This window comes from Sinohyriopsis cumingii, chromosome 12 (assembly GCF_028554795.1).
Source record: "Sinohyriopsis cumingii isolate HCF-2022 chromosome 12, ASM2855479v2, whole genome shotgun sequence".
NCBI classification, from domain to species: Eukaryota; Metazoa; Mollusca; class Bivalvia; order Unionida; family Unionidae; genus Sinohyriopsis; species Sinohyriopsis cumingii.
Genome location: NC_142972.1, coordinates 1,943,880 through 1,968,072, shown reverse-complemented (window position 1 = coordinate 1,968,072; position 24,193 = coordinate 1,943,880). Strand labels below are relative to the sequence as shown.

General features: G+C 37.2%; 1 protein-coding gene across 2 annotated transcripts; it reads left to right on the top strand.

The window, feature by feature from the left end:
- The first annotated feature begins 679 nt into the window (after positions 1-679).
- LOC149785917 (placenta-specific gene 8 protein-like) lies at positions 680-11,693 on the top strand. 2 transcript variants are annotated; one of them, XM_089978124.1, is made up of 6 exons: positions 680-845; positions 2,395-2,444; positions 3,656-3,693; positions 5,426-5,525; positions 10,522-10,661; positions 11,479-11,693. In XM_089978124.1, coding segments are annotated over exons 1-6 (450 nt in total). In that variant the 5' UTR covers positions 680-843; the 3' UTR covers positions 11,599-11,693. The 2 variants fall into 2 exon arrangements, with proteins under 2 accessions (XP_089834250.1, XP_089834251.1); XM_089978125.1 differs by lacking the exon at positions 680-845 and adding an exon at positions 908-1,041.
- Positions 11,694-24,193: the final 12,500 nt, after the last annotated feature.

Genomic DNA, 24,193 nt, shown 5'->3' with positions numbered 1-24,193 from the left:
TGGAGTTTTGCCTACCTGACTTTTGACATGGTTTAAGTAGTAAAACATGACATTAAAGGTGTTTTGCCAGGGTGATTTGACTAGTTGTCCTGAGTAATGATAGCGAAGTACCTTGCATAAGGACAAACAAAGAAAACGATCCAGCCTGGAAATCGAAACCGGCATTTCCGCGCTTCTGAGTTCAATACGCTAATTACTAAGCTAGCGCGCGTTATACAACTTGTAGATACTTTATAAAAGCTAAAAGCTCTCTGAATTCTTATTACATTTAACCCAATCAAACTGCCCTTGTGATAAACCAAGTAGTTTCTAAATAATTTGAACCAGAGTAGGTTTCAGCTCAACTACTTAACAGATCTTAAGATTTAAGGGCTTTGGAACATGAAAGTTATCTCCCTTGCATTACGCGCACTCAGATGAACTCGTAAGATGACTGATACCTTTTTTACCGGCTAATCATCCAGCTTTAGAAATATTTTCCTAACAGTGAACGTTCATGATGAAAGCCCAAAGCTTTCCAATTTACCAATGGGGATGAAAATATAAAAATATTTTCTCAAAACCACTAGGCCGTAATAGAATTATCTCTGATATTCAACTTAATGCGTTTTCTATTACATGCTAGACAGGTAGATTATATACGTGGAAAATGCGGCTAACTTAATATGACGGAAGGCCATCCATCTGGAAGAACCATACGTGTGCAAATTTAATAAGAAATATTTGCTTGTAGCAGGACTATCAACTTAAAAGTTCGGGCACAGAGCAACCTGGCTATCGTAACCAACAGAGTTTTTCAACTTTGCACCGTTAAACTGTTTTTGTTCGGAGAAATTCACCAGAATGTAAGTAGAATCCAAATGGAATTGATTATATCATATTCTGTTGAAAACGTTCAGATTATGATGTCCGATTTTGATGACATTGGTCCAATTTTGATGACAGTGGTCCGATGTTTATGACATTGGTCCGATTGTAATGGCATTGGTCCACACGGATCTGATAATCCATTGACTTCAAACAAATCTTTGGGTGAAAACGGTATGTAAACAAAATTCATTACGATTACATTTTTGTTTTAAGGAAACGATTTTCGCAAAACTGATTTTACACAAAATGAGTATAGCAAATAATACCTAGAAAAAATAACGTACCGAAATGTTCAGACGACTCTAAGTTACGTACCAGTATATACGTTTATGCAAATTTCTCACCAGAATGAAAACTCTACTCAATTTGCTTTCAGACGATTCTATATTTTGTTTTGATTTAATTTTATGTTTTGACAGAACCTGGATATAACGTCACATTCATAGGTTTATAAATGGCCCACCTGACTTCATTAATATATAGCTTGACCTTTAATAGATATATAACTTGACCTTTAATATTTGGATTCTTAGCTGAGTCGAGTTCCTTTTCATATATCGGCTCAATGAGAAATATACACTAAGCACGACTAGACATGTTAAAATGTATTTAGATGTTCGAAAGATATAATGTGAACACATCTATTTCAATTTCGCTAAATATGTTTATGAGGCGAATTATACCAGAAATAAAAATAAATTATTAATATTCTCCACACGTGTATTATGCATCATGTCAAAATATGTTTCAATGGCTTGTTAGCTATGGTCACCTGCAACACTGATAAACAAGAATGATAATACAAATTTGAAAACACAGTGAGGAAAACTTGTCAATATGAGAGGTGATCAAATGCTGGAAATGAAATCGGCTTAATTATATTGCTGAGACTTTAGCATGTTCTCATCAATTGGAATAATTAAAAAATACTTTTGCCTTTAGTTATTTTTTTTTTTTTGTCAAGGGCTGTACTTTATTTATTCTTTTGTTCAGTTTGGTGTATGCATGCATTAATGTAGATTTCGAGAAAATTAACGTAAGAAAATGAGATAGCTTTAGTTGGCTTAAAATGTCACAATCTGATTACCTGGAACATGACAACTTAAGCTAAAATTAGGTAATCCATGAGTGAGATCGTTTAAAATCAGAAAAGGACGAGGATATTGAAGTAGCACAGTCTAAACGTGGTTGTAGCAGTTTGGATTAGAGGACGTTGCGACTTCCGGTTGTCATCGATGTTGGAGGTAGTCTGTGCTACCTATGTAAGAGTAAACTAGATGTGGGACCATTTTAATAGACATTTGATAAACATGGAAATTCTGTTAAAACGGACACGTTTGTTTCATGATTGAAGAATTCGAATTAACGAATATGTCAAAATAAAAACGAAGGAAATCGCACAATATTCACGAAATATTTCTAAATCTTGAACATGTACTTGTTTCGATATGATTACTAATTGCTTTAAATGGAAATGTTTGTTTTTTAATTGAAAGTTTTTTTTTATTTTTTATTATTTTTTAGGGCCAATCAAATGAAATATGAGCTGCGAACAAATGAGCCTCAAATCCAAGGTTTGTCTCTCTGTCAAGAATTCAGTCAGTAGTGGCTCTTGATTGGTAACATTATTTATCAGAACGTAATTTTCATCATACTTTTTATCTCGCTTCCTGTTTGCACGTGTGATGTTGTAACAAGATTTAAATACTTTTTTAGGAACAGAAAACAGAAGAGATCTTTAGTGTTATTACACCTAGCAAAAATTCACCCTTATCACATATTGTACACATTTGCTACTTCAAATGTTTCCGAAGAGTTGTTGATATCTATTGACAGACACCATTTTGCTACATGATGCTAGCTATACTGACACCGTTTATCACTATTATCCTCTAATGGTACTTGATTTTTGACCTTCCATGTGTAAGGGAATCAAGTGGGTCTGTTTCAAATTTAAGCGTATCCTGCAACTTCCTTATTGGCTTCAGGAGGACAATTTGATTATAATATAACATTAATTCAAACCTACGTTTGACAGCTACATGAGAAAGAGTGGAGAACAATTTAATTCTTGTTTATAACAAGAAAATGTTACACGAAGGATTGTATGGAAAAATGTATTTTTCCCACATGATGGAGAATGTTTGATGTTCTGTTTAAATCTATCAGTATATTTTGCAAGTAATTTCGGATTTTAAAAAAAAATCTATATTTAAACTGAACAATCAGTGAAAGAAAATATAATAAATACCCGAGTGCAAGGCATAGAAAACATGTGACCCCAAATAATTATTAACATTATATTTATCGATAGTGTGCTGGTTGGCTTGCTTTGTGAAGAACCTCGTTTTTACACCATACATTTTACTTTCGGAGAGAGAGAGAGAGAGAGAGAGAGCAGCTATTATATATCAACAGTAATGACCTCTCCCTTTCATCTTTCATTATTATAGCTTTCAGGGCCTCATGACCTGAAAATTGCGTATTCATCCAAGGTTTAAACAAGAAAATCTTTAAATTCACTTGTGCAAGTTGTATCCCCTGTAATAACCTTATTTTTCGAGTGGCTCTGTCTCTTATGAATCTTGGATTAATAAGTAAGGGACTAGGTCATTTGTGTCGGTCCGTAGCTTATTAATTTTTTACTTTCGTCTGTCCAATGTTTTGAATAAAAATGGTCTGAACAGTTATGAAATTATCTAAACTGTTCATTCTTATAATGAAAAATACATAAAGCCGCCCACCCGTAGAGCTATTTAAAAAAGTATACTTTTATATTCTGCAGGTGACATTCATTTGCAAAGGTCCGCCGATGTTCACCAGGTAAGAATAAATACATCTGAGCGAATGATATGCAAAACAGATCCAATATAAGCAAGCTCAGTTCAACTAGACCTACCTTGAAGTTAATAGATTGTTAAACTTGACTCCGATTTCATCCAAGACTGCATCAAATTATCTACCGTCATGGATGATCAGTGTTTTTTACATTCAACACGCGTTGAGAAAGCATGAAGAAATAAATGAAAATTTAAGAGAGAGGTAGGGATGAGACTTTGAGACATGTATGAATATGAGTGTGTGTGTGATTTGAATTTTTAATACAGCCTTAACAATTTTTCAGTTATTTCGCTACGATGTCTTCATTGTGGCAGTTTATCGTGATGTTTAGCACATGCCGCAGACACAGACATGTAGCATCATGTTTTACACAGTCACATTATCCTGGCCGGCCAGTCCCAACACTAACATCTTAATGCTGAGTGCCAAGCGAGGCAGCCGTTAGGACCATTGTTATAAGTTTTGAGTATGACAATGAGTTTGTTTTACCTGCCATATATGAGGTTGCTACTATTTAAAATAACATGGTACAAGGAAGATTACATCTTCATGAACTCCATCTTTGTCATATGCCAAGCACACACCCACATACCTCACCCCACCCATCGCCATGCAATTGTATCGAAATGTTACCCGGAATATTATATTATAATGAAGTGACAAGATTAAATCTTAGATAATTTTATTATGGACAATGAAAGAAGTAATGTTCATCGTTTACGATATGTTCATATGCAGATTAAATAAAGGCAGGCGACGATATAGATATTGTGGAATTAACAGACAGTGTCAGAAATGCATAAATATAGTGTTCGAGCTTTAATGATAATCTAAATAAATACAAATTCCTTTGGATATTACTGAAACTGACAATTGTTCTCAAATGTCTGAAAGAACATAAATTTTTTAAAATTTGTAAATTTTTGACATTAGATGTCTCGTTTCTGAATTACTATGATAAAGGGTTTTAGCTCCTTTACCTGTCGTATTAAGAAAAGTCTCTTAAAATTAATTAAGAAATATTTCAGTCTTGTTTAGGATGACATTTATAAGGTGCATTATTCAAATACAGAAATGTTCAACTACGGCAGCAGGACATAGTAATACAACTCTTCTCCTTCAATATTGATGAAGTATCAAAAACCACCGTATGATCGTAAAAAAATGCAGCAGTTTAATTAAACTATCCATGTGAGCTAATGGTATGGCCGTGTGTCCAGCGTCCGTCGTCAGTCTCAAGTCGTCCGTCATTGAACCTGGTTTCAATCAGGTCTCAAGAAATGTCCGGCAATATTGTGATCTTAGGTTGTTTAAAAGACCACTGGGTCTATTTCAATCATAATTAGCAGGATTGTTCTTCAAGATATTACTCTGCATTATTTGTGTTTTTTAAGATGACTTCCTAAATAATGACGTGGCTTCCAAAACAAACAAATGAATAAATCGATTTTCAACTTATTCTCTGGAACTATTTAACCAATTTGGATCACATTTCTTGGAATGTTTCTGAAGACATGCTGCAATAAATTTGTATTTGGAGTGGCTCCCCAGTAACCTCGTGGCTTTTATAACAACTATATTGAAGACCTATTTTCAACTTGACCAGAATATGTTATAACCTTGCATTTTCTCTCAAGTACTTCTTTTTGTTTTCACCTCGTGCCTTATGGGGGTTATGGGAAATGCATTTATTTGCTTGCATGATTTCTGTCAGACTACCATCGTCATAAATCAGCCTGTAGGCCAGTTGAAGATAAACCCCTCCAAGGACTGCTCGAGCAGTATATGTGGCTGTACAGAAGACGTAGGATCATGTAAGTAACGATTGAAGAAAGCCATAGAGATATAATAATTGGAATCTTGTTTAGTCACACACAGGAACAAAACCATCATTCTGAAACATCTTTGAATGAAACACTCATTCTGTCCGGTTGAAGGTAAATATTTGCTCTGGTTAAATCTACGAAATATTGTCGGGAACACTGAAGCCGTGGAAGCGTGAATACTCTTGTTCTAACTAGGTGCTACAGGTACTCATATTTTAAACTGTTTAGCAGTTATGGCTTCAGTACAAATCCTCAAGGGTGTCATTTTGGATTGGATATACACCCAACCTAGATTGGATATGGCGTCAGCTTCGATTGGATATAGCATCCTCATAGATACGATGACCAGCACACACATTACTAACCAATACACAGTGTTCCTAACCAGCTTCCATATAAACTGGCCAGCATACACACCTCCACTGGCCAACACCCTTAACTACGGAGTAGCGCCCACCCCTATTAAGCATCACACACACCAAACCAACCATCAATCTTACTGAACACACTCACATCTACGAACCAGTATACATTTGCTAAGCAATGCACAGTGCTACCGACCAGCACCCACACCCACTGACCAGCATTTACAGCTTCTGACTAGCACCAATACTTCTTGACTAATACGTAGTGTTACTGACCAGCACGCGCATCGGCTAGCCAACACTCAAGTCTAGTAATGAATGCAGCGTCAAACCAGCACCCATATCAACAAACATATATACAAAGATTGGGTTAAATTTGGAGGGTGGAGTAATGAGGATTGATACCTAGTTTTATCAAGACAATCACTTGTTATCATCATCTGATAATTTTTAATGTTTTTAAGTTTACATTATCCTTAAATTTCTTTAAACATTTTTAAAAGTTTTATTTGTATACAAATCTAAATATTTCATAATTAGATCAGATTTGTTAGAAAATTTATACATATTATTTCTTAACGCTTAAAGAGTTTTGCAATTATTTTGTTCGGATGTCTTCAATATTCGTTAAATCGTTTCTGTCTTAAATTTTTTATTTTAAATTTAATTTTGTTTTTATATTTTGTATAACTGTTTTACAATTTTTAAATTTGGGGGGCAATTTACGTTAGTATACTCTCAATTTCCAAATAATAGATCAAACATTGCCACTTCGTTTTAGGCAATCGATTTGTCGATTTGTCTGGAACACATCCGATAATGCGATGGCCCAATGTGTCCCTAGCAATAGTTACTAAAAGCTGTTAAAATGTGTTGATTGATACAGGAAAAGAGCTCTCTCAAACCACAGCACCTCTTTAGATAAAAGTGAAGATACCTATTATATCTGTCGAAGATTTCTACGTCAAACAGAAACTCCGTCAAATAGAAACTACGTCAAATAGAAACTACGTCAAATAGTTTAAACCCATAATCTTAAGAAAGTTGAATAGACAAACCAATGATTTGTGTGTCAAGAGCAAGGGCACTGGTCTTCAGACTCTCCTCCACACAAAGGAAAATGAAGAAATAGAAAAAGATGATGAAGAAGAGATTTCAAAGGAAGATCTCATTCCTTTAAGTAATTGAAAGCTAGATAATGGATTTTTGTGACAAGTTTGAAATTTGACTGTGATTCTTATTCACAATAATATACCAACTGCAAAAATCGAAGTATTCTTGATTTGTGCATTTTTACTAGTATTGAAATTAGCATTGGAATATATACATACACTAACACAAGCTTCTTAGAGGTTTTTTATTTATTTATATTTTACAATAACTTACTAGTGTGCCTTTTTGAGAGATATGGGTGGTTCTGAAAAGGGCTGATGGATTGAAAATGTCCAAAACAAATGATGGATCCTCTATCATCAGATTTAACTTTCTTCACATTTTTCCTCGTCCGAATCTATCATATCCGCCTTCTCCGTCGCCCTAGTTGTAATTGTTGAACACGATGACGACGATGATAGTTTGTTTTTGGGGGTGTAATGCAGGTTTATTTATTTTGGACTTTGCCAAAGATGCTCTCTATACTGCTCTTATCTCTTTGATGTATGCAAAACTGTGTGCTGTTAATCATCTATTCAATACCATTATATGTTATTTTTGTACGTATGAGTGTTGGATGATAAAATGTGTATTTGTTTGTAAGGATGAATGTTAGTATCCTGTCCATAAGATTCTTTTGTAATTTATAAAAGTAAATCGATAGTTTTAGTTTTCATTAAATTCGGTACAATCTATTTTATTCTTATTTCAAATTTTACTTTAAAGAATAAGTTGATACATTTTAATATTTTCATATTTTTTGCAATAGGTAAAAATTATTTGTACAACGTTTACATTGTTTTGAGAATTTGTTTCTAGTGATGCTAAATTTAATATTACTTTAGCAATGTTAGCATTATATTTTATCTCGGCCATATTGAAAACTTCGGAAAAATGATCAGTCTCCCAAGTTCCATATTAGTTTCAGACTTAAGTAATAATTTTCGTCTAAGCCATAATTTTTACATATGCCCCAAATTTTTCAATCTCGGCTAAGTCCGTTAAACGTTCGGAAGTTTAGTGTTGCATTTCATCTAAACTATAATTTGTACATTTAATTCTGGATTTTTCAGTGTCCGTTAAAGTCCGCGAAGTACTGGAATTTTAGTACGTCATTTTTACATTTTTCAGAATTTTTTAGTTTTGGGGAATGTCCATGAGAGTTTCAAAATTGAATTATCGCTTTTAGTCTGGGTTGTAATTTGTACACGACCAGCTGTATTTTGTATTACTTGATTTCATGGTGGCCATGTCAGGTTAAGTAGCTGACACGCCAGATACATGCATATTCATGAACTGTTTACGTTTCCACCAAAACGTATGTCTATTCCACTATGGATTTCATCACAGTTGCAGCATTAGAAACTTTATGTAAATTGTGCCAACAATGTGATAAATATATCTCAGATATATGCATGTAACCCCTAAGCAGCACACCGTCCAAGGGAATTACTTTCTGTTGGGTTTGTAATATGGTGAGTGTTGGAAGGCGATAACGAGTGATTGTCATTTCAGATATTAGATATTCACCGTGCAACTTGCAGTACAATAGATAGACACGAAATCTCAAGCATCGTTTTCTGTTTTCTAAAGCCTTCCATAAGGTATTGCATAGAGAATTGCAACTGAAAGAAAGCCGTTATGTGATTGATGGGAATATGCGGACATGGATTGGGGAATTTTGTCGCTAATATGACTCAGAGAGTTATCGTTTGTGACAAATTCTTTAACATTTGAATCAACGGCAGATATGCTATAAGCATCAGTCCTACTTCCGTTAGCTTTACAGTACAGAATATTGGATATCTGAAGAAAATTGAAGTATATCTTCAATAAAGAATCTAAGAAAAATTTAATTAACTTTTGTTTGCTCTAGAAGACGAATATAATATGCGTTTACTGTGTATTATGACTGTTTCTAAAATCTTCAAAAACAACAACTCAAAACAGCTAGATTAGTTTCAGGTCCATCGAAATATGCAAGCAGAGAAGGTCAACGTTAATTTGAAAGACGCCGGCCTACCCTTATAGAGTGAAGACATATTTAAAACCTTTGTAATTGTTTATAAAATCATTTACAAACAATATCCAGATTTTATAATTCACTTGCTTCAACTCTATGTACAAGACAATGTAATTTCCATCTTGAGAAATTTGAGCAACCTTTTTAACTTTACAATATCGTGATATTTCTTTTAAAATTCCTTCTTATCATATATAATTAACAAATGAAAGGAGCTACATTTACCTACATGAAACCTGTCCCCACCTGTACCTGCACGAAACTATCCTCACCTGTACCCGCAAGAAACTGTCCCTATGTCAGAACATTTATTTCAATCCCCGGATATTAACCTGCGGTGATCGGTAAGCTTCTGCTTTCTTTAAGACAGAATGTAGCATACTCAGCTACGAATTATTTATAGCAAATATTATCGCTGATCCTTCCTACTCTTGCGGATTTCCTACTGAGATTGATAATTATTTTCTTTAGGATTCCAAATTGTATAACAACACAAGAGATCCACTTTTTCACATACATTCATTCCTTAATGTAAATACGGACCTAAAGACGCTCCTGTTTGGAGACACAGTAAAACAACATAAAAAAATTCAAATTGAAAGACTTGCTATTTTAATAAGACCGAGAAGAATTACAAACAGATCTATAAACTTGTGCACTAAATGAAATGTCAATTTATACGCATTGTCATTTGTTTCCCTTATATTTCAAGGCACAGTAGCACAGGTTGGTAACTGAGTACCGATACAATAAATTGCCTTGTCCAAGGACACACCACGGTTTCCGAATCTGACTGATCTCTCTCTCTCTCTCTCTCTCTCTCTCTCTCACACACACACACACACACACACGCACACACACACAATTTGAATTGATTTTATATACATCATGCCTGCGTGATAGCTATTTAATTTTGTAATGAAGAGGAAAGTGTAAGTTGTAACATTTGTTTCCTATCCCTTTGATATGTATCTAACAATTTTGGCATTATAATTTGTTTACACAAAACTAATTGAATTATAATTTCTTTATCATTTTCAAATCAATATCTGATCTATTGTATTGAGTAATCTGTGTCAAATAAACCATATTTTCATGTTTAATCTTCCAAAAGTTTATATACATTAACACTCGTCGTCGTTTGTTATGCCCATATAAGACGAGCATCATTTTTGACAGTCAAGGAGTATGGATTCCAGAGTTAAAAAGCCACATTGCTGATATAACTGTTTCTATGAGTATGTCGTTTTTTGTGCAGAATGTCCAGCGTTTGTAAATGATCGAAAAGGAGTATTTAAGGCTTGTAAAAACATAGATTGGGCGTAGAAATTCATTGTTGATGACATCTTCTAGCCATGCAATCCTAGTTTAGCAGCAACATGTCAATAATGAAAACAAGCAATACATTTCCTGATAATGTTATTATTATTATTATTATTATTAGGTCTACTGGTTTTGTTCTGTAATAATTGCTATGGCTGCTATCTGTCTAACCAAATGGACGAAAACATATGTTTGCCGCTGTGGCATCCTTTGTACCTGACCAGCCGTAGGAGTAAAATCAGGATGCAACGAGATATCCAGGTATGTTAAAGTCTCTGTCAATCAGTCTGTCTGTCCCTATCTGCTGACATAAATATCTTCAATTAGATTCCCGTTTACACTGTATATAAATTTTACTCACTCAATGCCTGAGAACATTAATAGTTTTTTCTTCATGTAAAACACTTTAAGGCGACTATAATTTCCAAAACAAACACGTCTATATTCTCGGGTTCGAGCGAAGTTACACAATTATCGTTAACCATGATACATGGACGCATATGTGCATTACGAATTCCCATATCAAGCAAACAAACCGACTTGGGAAACACACGCCTTTTAAGTGATTAATATTGATGAACACAACCATCTACGTATAAATGCCTGGAACTTTAAAATATGACTTTCAGTAAGATAAACAATATCTGTAAATCAGAAAATTATCAATTATGTTTGTTCAGCATTTGGAAACAAAAAGCATTCTTTCAGCAAAGCCAATTTCATATATATATATATATATATATATATATATATATATATATATATATATATATATTTTTTATTACAGTTCTCTCAACAGTGTTGTCCATATTTGAATGTGCGTGTGATTCTTATTAAACATTTAATGAGTGACAGGAAATAAAGAAATTTCAATCTCAATCTGAAATAATTAGAGAGAACTCGATCATTATGAAACCAGTACATATGCCACCAAATTATCCAGTCTAATAAAATAGTTAGACTATTTAGAAATTTGCCACATATAAATGAAGAACAGATGAAAGAAGTAATTTTAATGTGTGACTTTTGCAAAATCTTGTAATCATGCACTCTAATATAGATAAATCACTGATTACAGGGAAGCATCTGTGGAGACCATTGTGCTTCGACATGGCTTCATTGTTGCGTGATGTGTCAAGTGAAGCGGGAGCTTAACGCAATGAGAGCTGAGCAAAGTCTTCGCGGAGAGCACATGTAGACCTTGACCTATAATCATTTTTTTTTGTTTTTTGTTTTTGGAGAGTGCTCTCTACTGTTTGATCTTCGCAGACTAGTTAGGGAGGACCTCCTCTCCTACTTTTAAGTGTGTGCTATATATACGATGTATGAGTTGTTATTAGTTTTAAAAAAATTAAAGTTAATTTGATTTTACTTGGTGTATATATTTTTTAATTTTTTAATCTATATTTTGCAAAATAATCTTCAAAGGATTCATCATCATGTAAATATGTGTCCATCATTCTATGCTCTTCTTTTTCTTTTCTTATTTTTTCCCTTCTACTTCTCTCTTGTTCTTTTAAGTCCTCTGTTATGGTTAGTTGTTTTATTTCGCTAGATTTTGTCTCTGTTGATGGTATTCCTGGTTGGACTTGTTGGCCCCGTCTTGTTTTGGTTGTTTTAGTTTTCCCTGTTCGGTATTTTCTGATGTGGCACTTCTTAATGCTTTGTTTTTCTGGTTTCTTTTTTGTTTTTTACTAAGTTCTTGCTGCTGTTTTTGTTGTGTTTTGAGGAAAATCTTTGACTTGTTATTGTTGCTGTTGTTGTTGTTGTTTCCCGATCTCAATTTCATGTGTTTGTCTGTTGTAGGTTTTGAGTTTCCTTCTGTCTTGGTTCTTGTTGTTGTGGTTCTATGTCTTCTTTTCGTTGTTGACTTTTTTGATGTCCTAGTTCTTGTTGTTGTTTTTTTTTTTTTTTGCTTGTACGTGGGTTTGTTGTTGTTGAGTCTGCTTCTGCCTTTTCTTGTTGCTGTGTCTCTTTCGGAGTTGTTTTACATCCAGTTTTTCTTCTCTTTGTCTTTGGTTTCTGCTTTGATTGGATTGTTGTTGCTGCTGTCTTATATGTTCTTCCTTGGTTTTCGTTTTTGGAAATGCACTTGCGGTCACCTCATGGATTTTGTTATTTTGTTCTTTGCTTATTTCTGCTTGAGTCTCTTTTTGATTACTTAGGTGTATGTGCTGTTGTTGTTGTTGTTCCATCTGTTCTCCCTGTTGGTTTATTTTTAGGGTTATTTCGGCCCTCGCTACGTATGTTTGTTTCTTTTGTTCATTTGCACTCTCTTGGGTCTCCTGATTGTTCGGGCATTGGTATTATCGGTATGTTCCCTCTTGGGCGTAGAATGTAGCCTTTGTATCCATTCCCGTTTATTGAATATGATTCTCCAAATCTGGGTTAAGTAGTTTCAGTGCTATCATCACTGTAGATGTTGAAGGTATTTTATCCCTTGGTGTTGCTGACATGTCTAATTCTTGTGTGCCTTCTTTGTATAACCATTCAAGAAAATATCCCTCTTCTGTTTCCACTCTCTTTATCTTACAAAATTTATCTACCCTTCGTATTTCCCTGCATACTGCCGCTATGTTTTCTCGCTTTCCTTGTTTTGTCCTTGTCACGTGAATTCTGTTCACTCCTTGTGTTTTCTATTTCACTTTTGTAAATTATTATTAATATTTTGTTGCAATGTTTTTTTAATTCTATTCCTCATTTGAAAAGTTACTGTTTCCTTGGAGCCTTTCCTCCTGTGGACTTAGGGTCAGTTTGTTTCGTTCATGCTATGGCAAGGGTTTGAGTAAAATTGGAAGACTTTCATTCTAGAGCATGAGTATCAGGACTGACCTATAATCTTACATGGCGGATGTATTTCGAATCCAAAGTGACATTCTATTTTCCACAGAACAAATTCATGCATGATAAATATATGCTTGGATTCAAATACGTAAAAAGTACGTGACACTATAAGATAAACATGTGTTGATTATTATGAGTATGAAACATGTTTGAATTATGCTCTGCAAAATTTAAAAAAATGAAAGTAAATTTTCCGCACCTTCGAATATCATTGAATTGTTTTATAATTCGTCCAACGTTTTATACTTTGGTTGTGTTTATCCATTAGCCCGTTAATAATGCAATAATTAGTTCTGCTTTACCTACCTTCTCCAAACTTTGTTGGTTGGTAGCCCTGTATAACAAAATTGGATGGGGGAGTGTTATCAAAAGTTGAGGTTACTCTACCTGAGCAAAGCAAAATGGTTCCGTTCTAAAATATAAATCCTGCTTCATATACCTTCAGCGAATTTCTTTCAGCGAGGAAACGTAAGTTTCACTTCATGTTACTTCACCAAACTGTGCCTGTGACATCCTTTGTAGGAGACAACGAACTATATTGTTTGATGGAGAGGGGTAAAATGTCAAGGCCGTGTTAACTTATCATAGCATGTTGGTTTACATCAATAGTTTTATTTCCTGTATTTCGCAACCCAGCATAAAATGACAGAAATTAATTAAAACGAGGGTCGTAATTGAATGTCAAGGTAATATCACACACTCGTTTTTAATTTTATTGTCTCTTAGAGTGTACGGTTTACCCCGACGACATGTATGTATGTATGCATGTATGCATGCATGCATGCATGTATGTATGTATGTATGTATGTATGTATGTATGTATGTATGTATGTATGTATGCAGATATGTATGTATATGTGTATGTATGACATCAATACCAGATCATACTTTTGGGCATTTTCTTGGTAATTATTCAATATTTACAAATGATTTTATGTAGATCTCATATCCACTACTTAGATTTAAAAGTTACTACTTCTTAAGCGACAATAATAAATTTATACGATGGAACTACATTAATTCGACAAACTTCATTAAGAGATGTGGCAATTGTTTTGAAATATATGTTTTGGGAAGAGAAAGGAGTAGATAATCCAGGAATGACAAATGATACAGTATATTTGTGGCAAATGATACAGCATATTTGTGGCAAATGACACAGTATATTTGTGGCAAATGATACAGTTTATTTGTGGCAAATGATACATTTTATTTGTGGCGACATGTTTAATAGAAATATCATTATTTAATACTGAGATACAGAGTACAGAAAATATTTTTAACTTTTTGTTGATATAATGCTCATACCAGAAAATCCCTTTTATTTCATGTAGATGTTGTGATTGGCATATCCTCCTGTATGGTAAGATTTAAGAAACTATCTTCCGCCGCACACAACACGAAGGAAAGGTATACGCTGTATAATAACTTTTGCTGAAGGCATAACACCTATGTACAATAAATATAAGCGATATATCAAATATGGTATAGCAATTTTCTTGTTTAAATATACACCGTAAGACGTATCATGTTAAAACTTTGTTTGTCTCTTTGTTCCCAATAACGTCTCCGCATAATTGCTTGACTTCTATACCAAATATGGTTACCAAACTTTTGTAAATAGCTTGCAGTTATGCTAAGAAATAAGTATATTAATTTCAGCATGAAAACATCAAAGGTCAATGCGACTGTGACTAAAATAACAAAAAAGATTTCCGGAAAAAACCATTAGTGTTTATATCAGATACCTGGACTAAATTGTGTGAGTCGCTTTTTGTATAGAAAATGAGGATACAAATTCACAAATAAGTACAAAGCAAGTTCCATTAAATTTTGTTACGCTGGTCCCGTGCTATCGCACAAAAAAGCGTGATAAACTAAAATTTATATTACTAGAGATGTTAATACATCCATTTATAACCATGGTTTTTATACTATTGTTTATAGAATGCCAATTTGCCCTATTTCTAGAAGTACAACCCAAATATCATCAGGTATGGAAGTATACACAGCAGTATTGAAAATGATGTGCTGAATATGGATGGGAAGACTAGCAGAGAGTATATTTAATATGCGAGTGAACTATTACCTAGAAATGTGCTTTAAATATTGACGGAAAAAGTGACTGATATATTAAATCAGGCATGTGCAACCTACTGCCTGAGAGCCGTATCGAACGCGCGACATTTTTTTTTCGGTTACATTTATCATACGGGTACATTTAAAAGTCTATATTCGACGCACGCCCTGGGATACGTTATACATGCATGCATTAGCTGAAAATGTAGATAATTGTCTCAAAAGGTAGCTAAAGACTTATTGCATAAACTATTATCTCAAAGTTACTGAACCCAGTACATTTACCGATAGAAAAATACAAAAAGGTTACATGTACACAGTGTGAGAAAGAAGTGCTGTCAACCAAAATTAGCAGGCGCAAGAAAGCATACATTAATAGTGGAGATACTGGGACAGGTGTTACACATTTATAATACTGGTAATAGTGGTAATTGTGGTAGTCGTGTCGAAACTGGTAATAGTAGTCATAGCGATTACAATGGTAAATGTTGATAAAATGGTAATAATAACGATAGCGATAAAAAGTAGTAGTAGTGGTAACAGTGACAGTAGTGGTAATAGTGGTAAGAGTGATAACAGTAGTGATATTGATAATTGTGTAATAGTGGTAGTTGTGGTAAGAGTGCTGTCTTGAGGTAAATATAGTGGTAATAGTAGTAATAATGGTAACATTGGTAATGGTGGTAAAATAGTGATAATAGTGGTAACAGTGATAAAATTCGTAAAGCGGTAACGGTGATAATAGTGTGTGTGTGTGTGTGTGCGCGTGTGTGTGTGTGTGTGTGCGTGATTTGGATTCTTAACGTAGCTTTAACAATTCTTCAGTCATATCGCTACGATGTCTGCAGTGTGGCAGTTTATAGTAATGTCAGTAGTGAAAGGGGTGAGATCAGCGACAATGGGAATTAGCATTACAGCCCCCCCCCCCCCCCCCGGGTAAGATTAGCGACAATGGAAATTTAACATTAACCACCCTGGGTAAGATTAGCGACAATGGAAATTTAACATGGGCAAAAAACCCTGGGTAAGATTAGCGACGATGGAATTTAACACTGGAGAAAGGAAAAAAAGGAAATATCCATTCTAGGGACAAAGGCATTCGAACAATGGAAAAAAATATCGATTCTAGGGACAAAGACAATTGAACATGGGGAATAGAGTTTGGGTCTGTCTAGGGACAAGGGGAATTGAACATGGGGAATAGAGTTTGGGCCTGTATAGGGACAAGGGGAATGGAACATGGGATTTTTTTTTTTTTTTAAATTTAAAAAAGGGTTAGGCAATGGAAAGTCAATCTCTTTTCGAGAAATGTGGGTGGCCCTGAAAAGGGCCTTTGGTTTCATCATCATCTTCTTCTTTTATTTCCTCCACTTCTGTAGCCATCTTCTAACTTTTGCCATCATTCCTTTCTTCTTCTTTTCTGTTTCCGGTATCCAGTGCGGGTGACCCATGGCTCGGAACTTCTGTTGGATTTTTATCCAGTTAGCGTTCAGTTTCTCTAGTTCTTCCTTTCTCTTTCTATTTTCTTCTTCTTTTCTATCTTTTGCCCACCTGTCCTTTATTTTCTCCACTTCTTCATCTATCACCTTTCTCATCTTTTCTTCCCCTATTTTCAATCTTTCAACACTCCTTTTGACAAAGGGCCACTCTGACCTTTTTTCTATCTCTTCCAAAAACCTTCTTACTTCTTCTACCTTCTCCAGGGCCTCTTTTAATGTTCCCACTCTGACATAAGGGAGATTTATTAGCCCTCTCAGTCTCTTCATTTCTTCTTCAATTAATCCTTCTATCATCTCCCTGGCTAATTTTAGTTCGTTCACATAGTGCACACTGGTTCTTAACCTCCAATCTCTTTCAATCCTTTCAACTCCATATTCACCATCCACGATCCAAAAATAAACATGCCTTAAATCACTGAACAGTTGGGACACTTCCATCTTCTTTTTTATTCTTTGTAGAATGGTTTGAACATTAAACCATGTGGGTTCTTATAGTGACAGCGCGGACGTGAAGGAAAACATCCCCTACCTTTCTCATTTCATATAATATACTATCCACACAAGTGAAGCAACATTTAACAAACCCCAAATCTACTATTTACACACGCAAATCATTAAAACTAAATCCATAATCTACTATCCACACAATCGTACGTGAGCGGTTACAAAACCCAAACTATACTCTCCACATACGCTAAGAAACAATAAACAAATCCATAATCTACTATCCACACAATCGTACGTGAGCGGTTACAAACACAAACACAAACACACAAACACATACACTCACACTATGAAAAAAGAGTCAGTGTTTATATTCACACTACTCTACATACACACATTGGCAAATCGATTGTTATTTCTTTTCTAGAGTATTGGGTAGCCCTGGAAAGGGCTGTTGGTTTTTAACTCCAGATGCACCTATCTAATGCTGGCAACTTCCTGGCCTGGCGCCACACACACATCTTCTTCCCCAGTCTCTTTTTGCTCTTTTTTGGGGGAGAGCAGAGGCGGGATATGTGGCTTCAGAATCCCAATTTTCTGTCTCTGGGATTCTGAAATTTCTTCTCTCCTTTTCCTCCTCTTCTTTTTTCTTCTTTCCTCCTCCTCTCTCATCCTTCCCTCTTCGACAATGGCCTCAGCGACCAGTTCGTTCAACAGGCGTCTGGCATATTCCAGGTGCATCTGGAGTTCTAGAAGCTTTACAATTCTGGTATTCATTCTCTTCATCAATCAACAAGGGTAGCTAGACTGCCCAGCGAGTTTCAATTTATACTGAAAGCGCGGACGTGATGGAAAACATCCCCCTAAAAACATAAAATTGATCCTACCTAGATCATGACCAAAACAACGCGCGGACCTAAAAGAAACACTCACTTTTTTATACTACCCATCACTATTCTAAAAAAATTTCATTAATCACTTCAATATACTATCCACATACTCAAAGCAATCCAATCAAACCCCCAAATCTACTCTCCCCACACCTCAAACAGCCAAAAACATGATCTTAATCTACTATCCACACCAACGTACGTGAGCACTTACAAACACAATCCTATACACAGACACATACCCTCTCACTATAAAAAAGAGTTAGTGTTTATATTCACACTACTCTACCTACACACATTGGCAAATCGATTATTATTTCTTTTCTAGAGTATTGGGGTAGCCCTGAAAAGGGCTGTTTATTTGTTTTGTTTTTTGTTTGCTATGGCAATCTTTTAGTTTCTAAGAATGCGACGTCCTCTGAGGATAGGCTTTCTGACGATAGGTCTGCTTCTTTGGAAAGAGAAGAAGAACTCTTTGGTGTCGATACGACAATCGACAAAGCCTCTCTCAGGTTCAGGTTCCTGCTGCTGCTGCTGTTGTTGTTGTTGCTGTTGCTGCTGTCTCTGAAGTCTGTACTTCTCTGTCCATTCTTCTTTGTCCCTGTTCACTTCTTCTCTGAAGAGCTCTTCTATCAGGTCTTCAGTGATTTTTAACATTCTCACATTCTCTATCTCTTCTGGCTTCGGTATCAGACTGTGTCTGACCCTATGCAAATTCACGTAGGCTTCGTTTATCTTAGCTAGTTTGGAGCACATCTTCGTAGGAAGATGAGTCGACAATGGATGGTTAGACTGGAAACTACCCCGGTTCTTAAAGTCAAAGCGCGGACGTGAAGGAAAACATCCCTCTACGGTTTTCGAGCCGCAACGTTCATTGAGTGTCCTGAGAGGGATAGTAAGAAGTCAAAGAGCATGAATCAACATTCTTATAGCCAAACAAAAGACAAAGGCATTTTTTTTCAAAACACAACATTTTTTATTCAAAACCACTTACACTAACCAACAACTCTAACATTTTTAACAATAATCCAACAATATAACATCAAACATTTTTTTCAAATCACAAACATTTTTTTCAATTCACACTCTACTTTAAACAGGGTTGACAACGTTGTGAATGAAATTGTGATTCCCACTGTTGGAAGTCATTAGGCCATTGATGGACACTACGTTTCCTAGCTTGAGACAAAAGGTAAGCATAATGGTCACAAAACCATTGATCTACTTTCACATCGTTTCTTGAAGAAGAACGGGGATCAAAATGAGTCACTAAATGTTCTAAGGAATAGCCCAGGCTGCGGTGATGCAGAAAATACACACAGTACTGTCCACACACCAAGGAATCTGTGCCTTGTAATTTTACATTATTGAATCGGGTGGTCTGAGCATTTCTTCTCATAAAGTCAATGATATCGTCTTCCAAAGGGGGCAATCCGTACGAATCGAAATATTCCACACATCCTTCTTCAGGAAAGTAGACGGCTACCCAGTGGGTTCCTGGGAGATGACTGTCGTCCGTGTTGATGACATAAGCTAGATGGTCTTGAGGTTTGCGATGAGGGAGTTCATCTTTAGCACAGACGACAGGATTCCAAGAAGCCGTGTACGAACTGTGGTTCAAAAGGTAATAAAGTTCCCAGGTATCCATGTTTTTTTCTTCTTCACAGGTAATAATAAGTCATCAATTCGATCCTGACTTTTTGCTTGAAAATGTCTGACAAATAACCGTTTCTTCGTTTCGTCTCCCCACTCTGATTCAGGACAGCTTCGATACGATGAATCTGTTGAGTGGTTAATGGTGGACAAGAATGTTCACGCAAGTCTTTATACCACTGATGCAACACGACTTCGTCCGAGATGAGACTCCAAGCTTCGTCCAGATACTCATCCAATTTTTCTTCTTGACTCAGCATTAGGCATTTGTCGTGTTGAATTTGACTGGGATGATCGTTTTGACATCCATAGCACTCTTTCTTGATCAATTCCGTCATTCTTTCGACCAAGTGTTTGGCAAAACAGGAGACTAAATGGGCTTCTTGTTCTGGCCATCTTGACTTCATCAAAACTTCATCGTCTTTGTCTTGGGATTCTCCTTCCACGGTCTCCTCACATTCCATCTCCAAAGTTTCTCCACTAGGTAAAGAGGGATAACAGTCTTCCATGGCTTCTAATAGTCTAGAATGACTTCTCTCAAACTGTTGATTTCTATGGTATTGTCGAATTCGGCATACAGGAGGACGTTCACAGTCTCTGTTAGATTTGTAGTAAACTGAATTTCGACACGAATCTGGCCAGATTTTATAGGGTGGAAATGTCCCTCGTCGCTGCCTTGGTCTGGAGTGAAATCGAAAGCCCACAAAGCGTAGCCTCCTGCGTAATCCTCGTACGTAATGCCGTGACTGGTGTTGGTTCCTAACTGACCAGTGGCTTCGTACAGGGACAAGTACGACCTCAAGTAATTCTTCTTGTCAAAGTTAGGTTCGAAAGGTCGGGTACACAAGGTCTTGCCATCGCGACTGACTTCGATCTTGGACGCGTCAAAGTGTTTAAAGTGGAAAGGATTTTTAGCCAAAGCTCCGTTGAAGGCTGCATTCTCGACGATACCAAGGATCAAACGTTTGGGTAACTGTCCTTGGAACAGATGATCTTCGATCATGGATCGCAGCCCCGTAGGAATGGTGAAGGTTTTCACTTCCACGCGTCGTATGGGATACTTGGCAGTCAGAACGACTGACTGATGTCGTTACCCACTTTAGGTAACACTTCCACGCGTCGTACGTAGAGCATGGCTTCCTCGATGACAGTTTTGCAAGCACTAGTACCTATCAAATGGAAAGCGGCACTACTACGATTCAGTCTCAGGCGGAGATTCACTCCGTTCAGCAAATCCTTTTCTTGTAACCACATGTCCAAATGCAAACGATCCATCAGTTCTAAACTATCTCCACTTTTGATTCTGTCTCTTCGTTCTACAAATCCCGCATTGTGTTCTTTGGTTGTATTAATTTCGAATTCTTCAAACTGGCCTGCATCGTCAGCTTCCCACACCACACAGGCATTGAGATGAGTGTTCTTGGCGTCTATTCCGTACGTCAAGAGATTTTCCAGGTACGCTCGATAAGGGTAAGTATCCATGCTGCTACTGACTAGTTTGTTATTCAAGTACAAGTCCACTCCACTGAACAAGGAATGCATGAAATTGTTGACGGGAGCTATTACATCATCACCATCTAGGGGCGTATTATCCTCATCGACAACTTTGACTTTCAGGTACAAGTAACTGCTATTCAGATCGATGTAATCTTCGGGCTGTCCTTTGATTTCAAACTCGATGGGAGCTGAGGCTGTCAAAGAGGAGACGGGGTGAAATTCCACCCACTGGGATTCTTGCATGGTCATCATGGTGGGGGGCATGGCAAACAGATCCAGTTCTGACTTGGAACAAGCGCAAGATTCTCGGTGCATCATTTTGTTCTTTCTCAATTATCGAAAACGTCTAAGTCTCAAACGGTTCTTCTTTTCTTTGTCTTTCTAGCTTTAGACGTGTGAAGTCTGGTGAAAGGGTGTTTTCTTCGTCGTCTCTTTCTGCCTTGTCCTTGCTGAATGCCTGACTCGGTAGCGTGCAGGGCATTTATAGGTGTTCTCGTCGGCCCAAAAGGTCTTGCCCGTTTGCAGCAAGACATTTTTGCCTGCCCTCATGAAGGCCTCTTTAGGGTTTTGTTTGTCGATGATGACATTTTGGAGAAATTCTTTGCCTTGTGTCAGTGCCGCATCTTTCAAGGCGTGCAATCCGCGTGTCACCATCGGTTTCAAGACTGTGGCCACCGAACGAAAGGCCGATTTCAGCATATCTCCTAAACCGTGTCCTCGCTGTCGAGCAACCCCTCGGTACACTGGATACATGACTTACGAGTCGTGAGAGAACCGTTTTCGAAAATGGAGTTTCACCGTGACTTTTCCTTTGGTGAATGCAATATTTTGTCCCAGATCTCCTTTTATAGCAATGTTGACCGTGTCCAAATAAGACTTACTGACAGGCAAATAGTGAGGATGGACAAATTCGCGGTGAACGTGGTAAGTGTTTCCACCTTCCTCGTCAACGTTCGTGGCAGAATCCACTTTGAAAGGAATGTTACGCAGTAACGGTACGGAGGTGTGTCCCACCACGTTGTACTCCACCACATCGGAGTACACAAACATCAAATTCAGTCCTTGATTCAGTTCTACCGGGGCACGAAATAACTTGCTAAAAGACTCGTTGTCGTAAATGACTGGTAATTCGTTTTTCTTGATCATGGCCATTCTCATGTCCATGTCTCCGCCCAACATGTCAAACAATTCAGGACAAAATAAAATGGACAGGATTTTACTCCCGTCAAATTTCATCAAGAAGCGAAGAGCTGTTTTGTGGTATTCCATGGTGACACTTTTTATGACACTTTCCAAAGCTTTCAGAAACACGACATTAAACCTGGAGGTAATGGTGCTCACCAAATGTTGACCACTAAAATAATAGCCTGGGGGAACGAACAAGTGATAGGTGGTGTACTTTTGATTTCTTGTGCCAGGGGTTTTCTTGTCATATTTGCCATGGGTATCCAAGTACTGTTGCATTTGCTCGTCATAAACTTCCACATCAAAAAAGTTTTGATTGGGAAGGACATTGAGGACTTGGGTCGGGTGAATGATTTCCACTAAAGCCACTTCCCAATGGGCTTCGTGACCTAATGGGATGGCCTGAGGTAATTTGGCCGTGTAACAGCACAACGTGTTCTTGGGAAACACCTCCATGGAACTGTCACTGGGTAAGGTTAAGTAAAATTGGTTTTGGTGACTCATAATTCCAGAGTTCTGTGGCTGTCCGAGGGGTTACTGGACGTCAGAGGTTGTCTCCGCCCAAAATGGGGTTCTGATTGTGGTTGTTATTGGAGTGGTGACTGGCACTGGCACTGGACACAAGGTTCCCGTGGTTCCCGTTCGAGGACTTGGGTCGGGTGAATGATTTCCACTAAAGCCACTTCCCAATGGGCTTCGTGACCTAATGGGATGGCCTGAGGTAATTTGGCCGTGTAACAGCACAACGTGTTCTTGGGAAACACCTCCATGGAACTGTCACTGGGTAAGGTTAAGTAAAATTGGCTTTGGTGACTCATAATTCCAGAGTTCTGTGGTTGTCCGAGGGGTTGCTGGACGTCAGAGGCGTGTCTCCGCTCAAAATGGGGTTGTTGTTGGAGTAATGGCTGGCACTGGCACTGGACGCAAGGTTTCCGTGGTTCCCGTTCGAGGTGAATTTCAGGAAGGGATTAGGAAGCAGGTAACCGATGCAACTGCTCAATAAAATGGTAGACAATTGTTTGTCTCCTTGTTGCAAACTCAAATTGGCAATGGCTATCCCGATGACACAATACACCACGAAGATTTGGCAGATAAAGACGATTTGCGTTTTAGGCACTCGTTCTCCGCACCACACCCACAAGGGTTGTTTTTGTAAATCTTGCAGAGAAGAACTGGGTGAAGGAGTGGTCGACGTAGCTGCGTCTGTGTGAAAGGGCATGATGGTCACTTCTTTTTATAGTCGATGACTTGCGAAGCGTCGATCCAAGAATCAAAACTGGGTGGATATCCTTTCCAACGTACTTTGACTTCTTTGACACGTCGTTTGCCCACTTTACGGGTTCTGCGTTCGAGAATGCTTTCGATGTCGTACACATCGTCTTCTTTTTTGGTGACACGTTGTAACTCGGGCAAATAAAACGTTCCTTTGAGCACTTCTCCGTTCATGTCTTCCAATTTATAGACGGCAGGATGACGGCCATGCACTCGTTCAGTGACACGAAACAATTCGGTCGTCCAGTTAGGTAAGTAACCTTTGTCGAAAGTGCGTTTGGTTTTGCCAATGCGCACCCAATCTCCTACGGTCAACTCTCCACTTTTCTTGGGGACAGCCCTCGTCGGGGATGTATCAAACAGGCAAAAAAACACCAACACTTCGTTCTCGGGAGTCACTTCTTGCGGGGCACGTCCGATGCTTCGATGG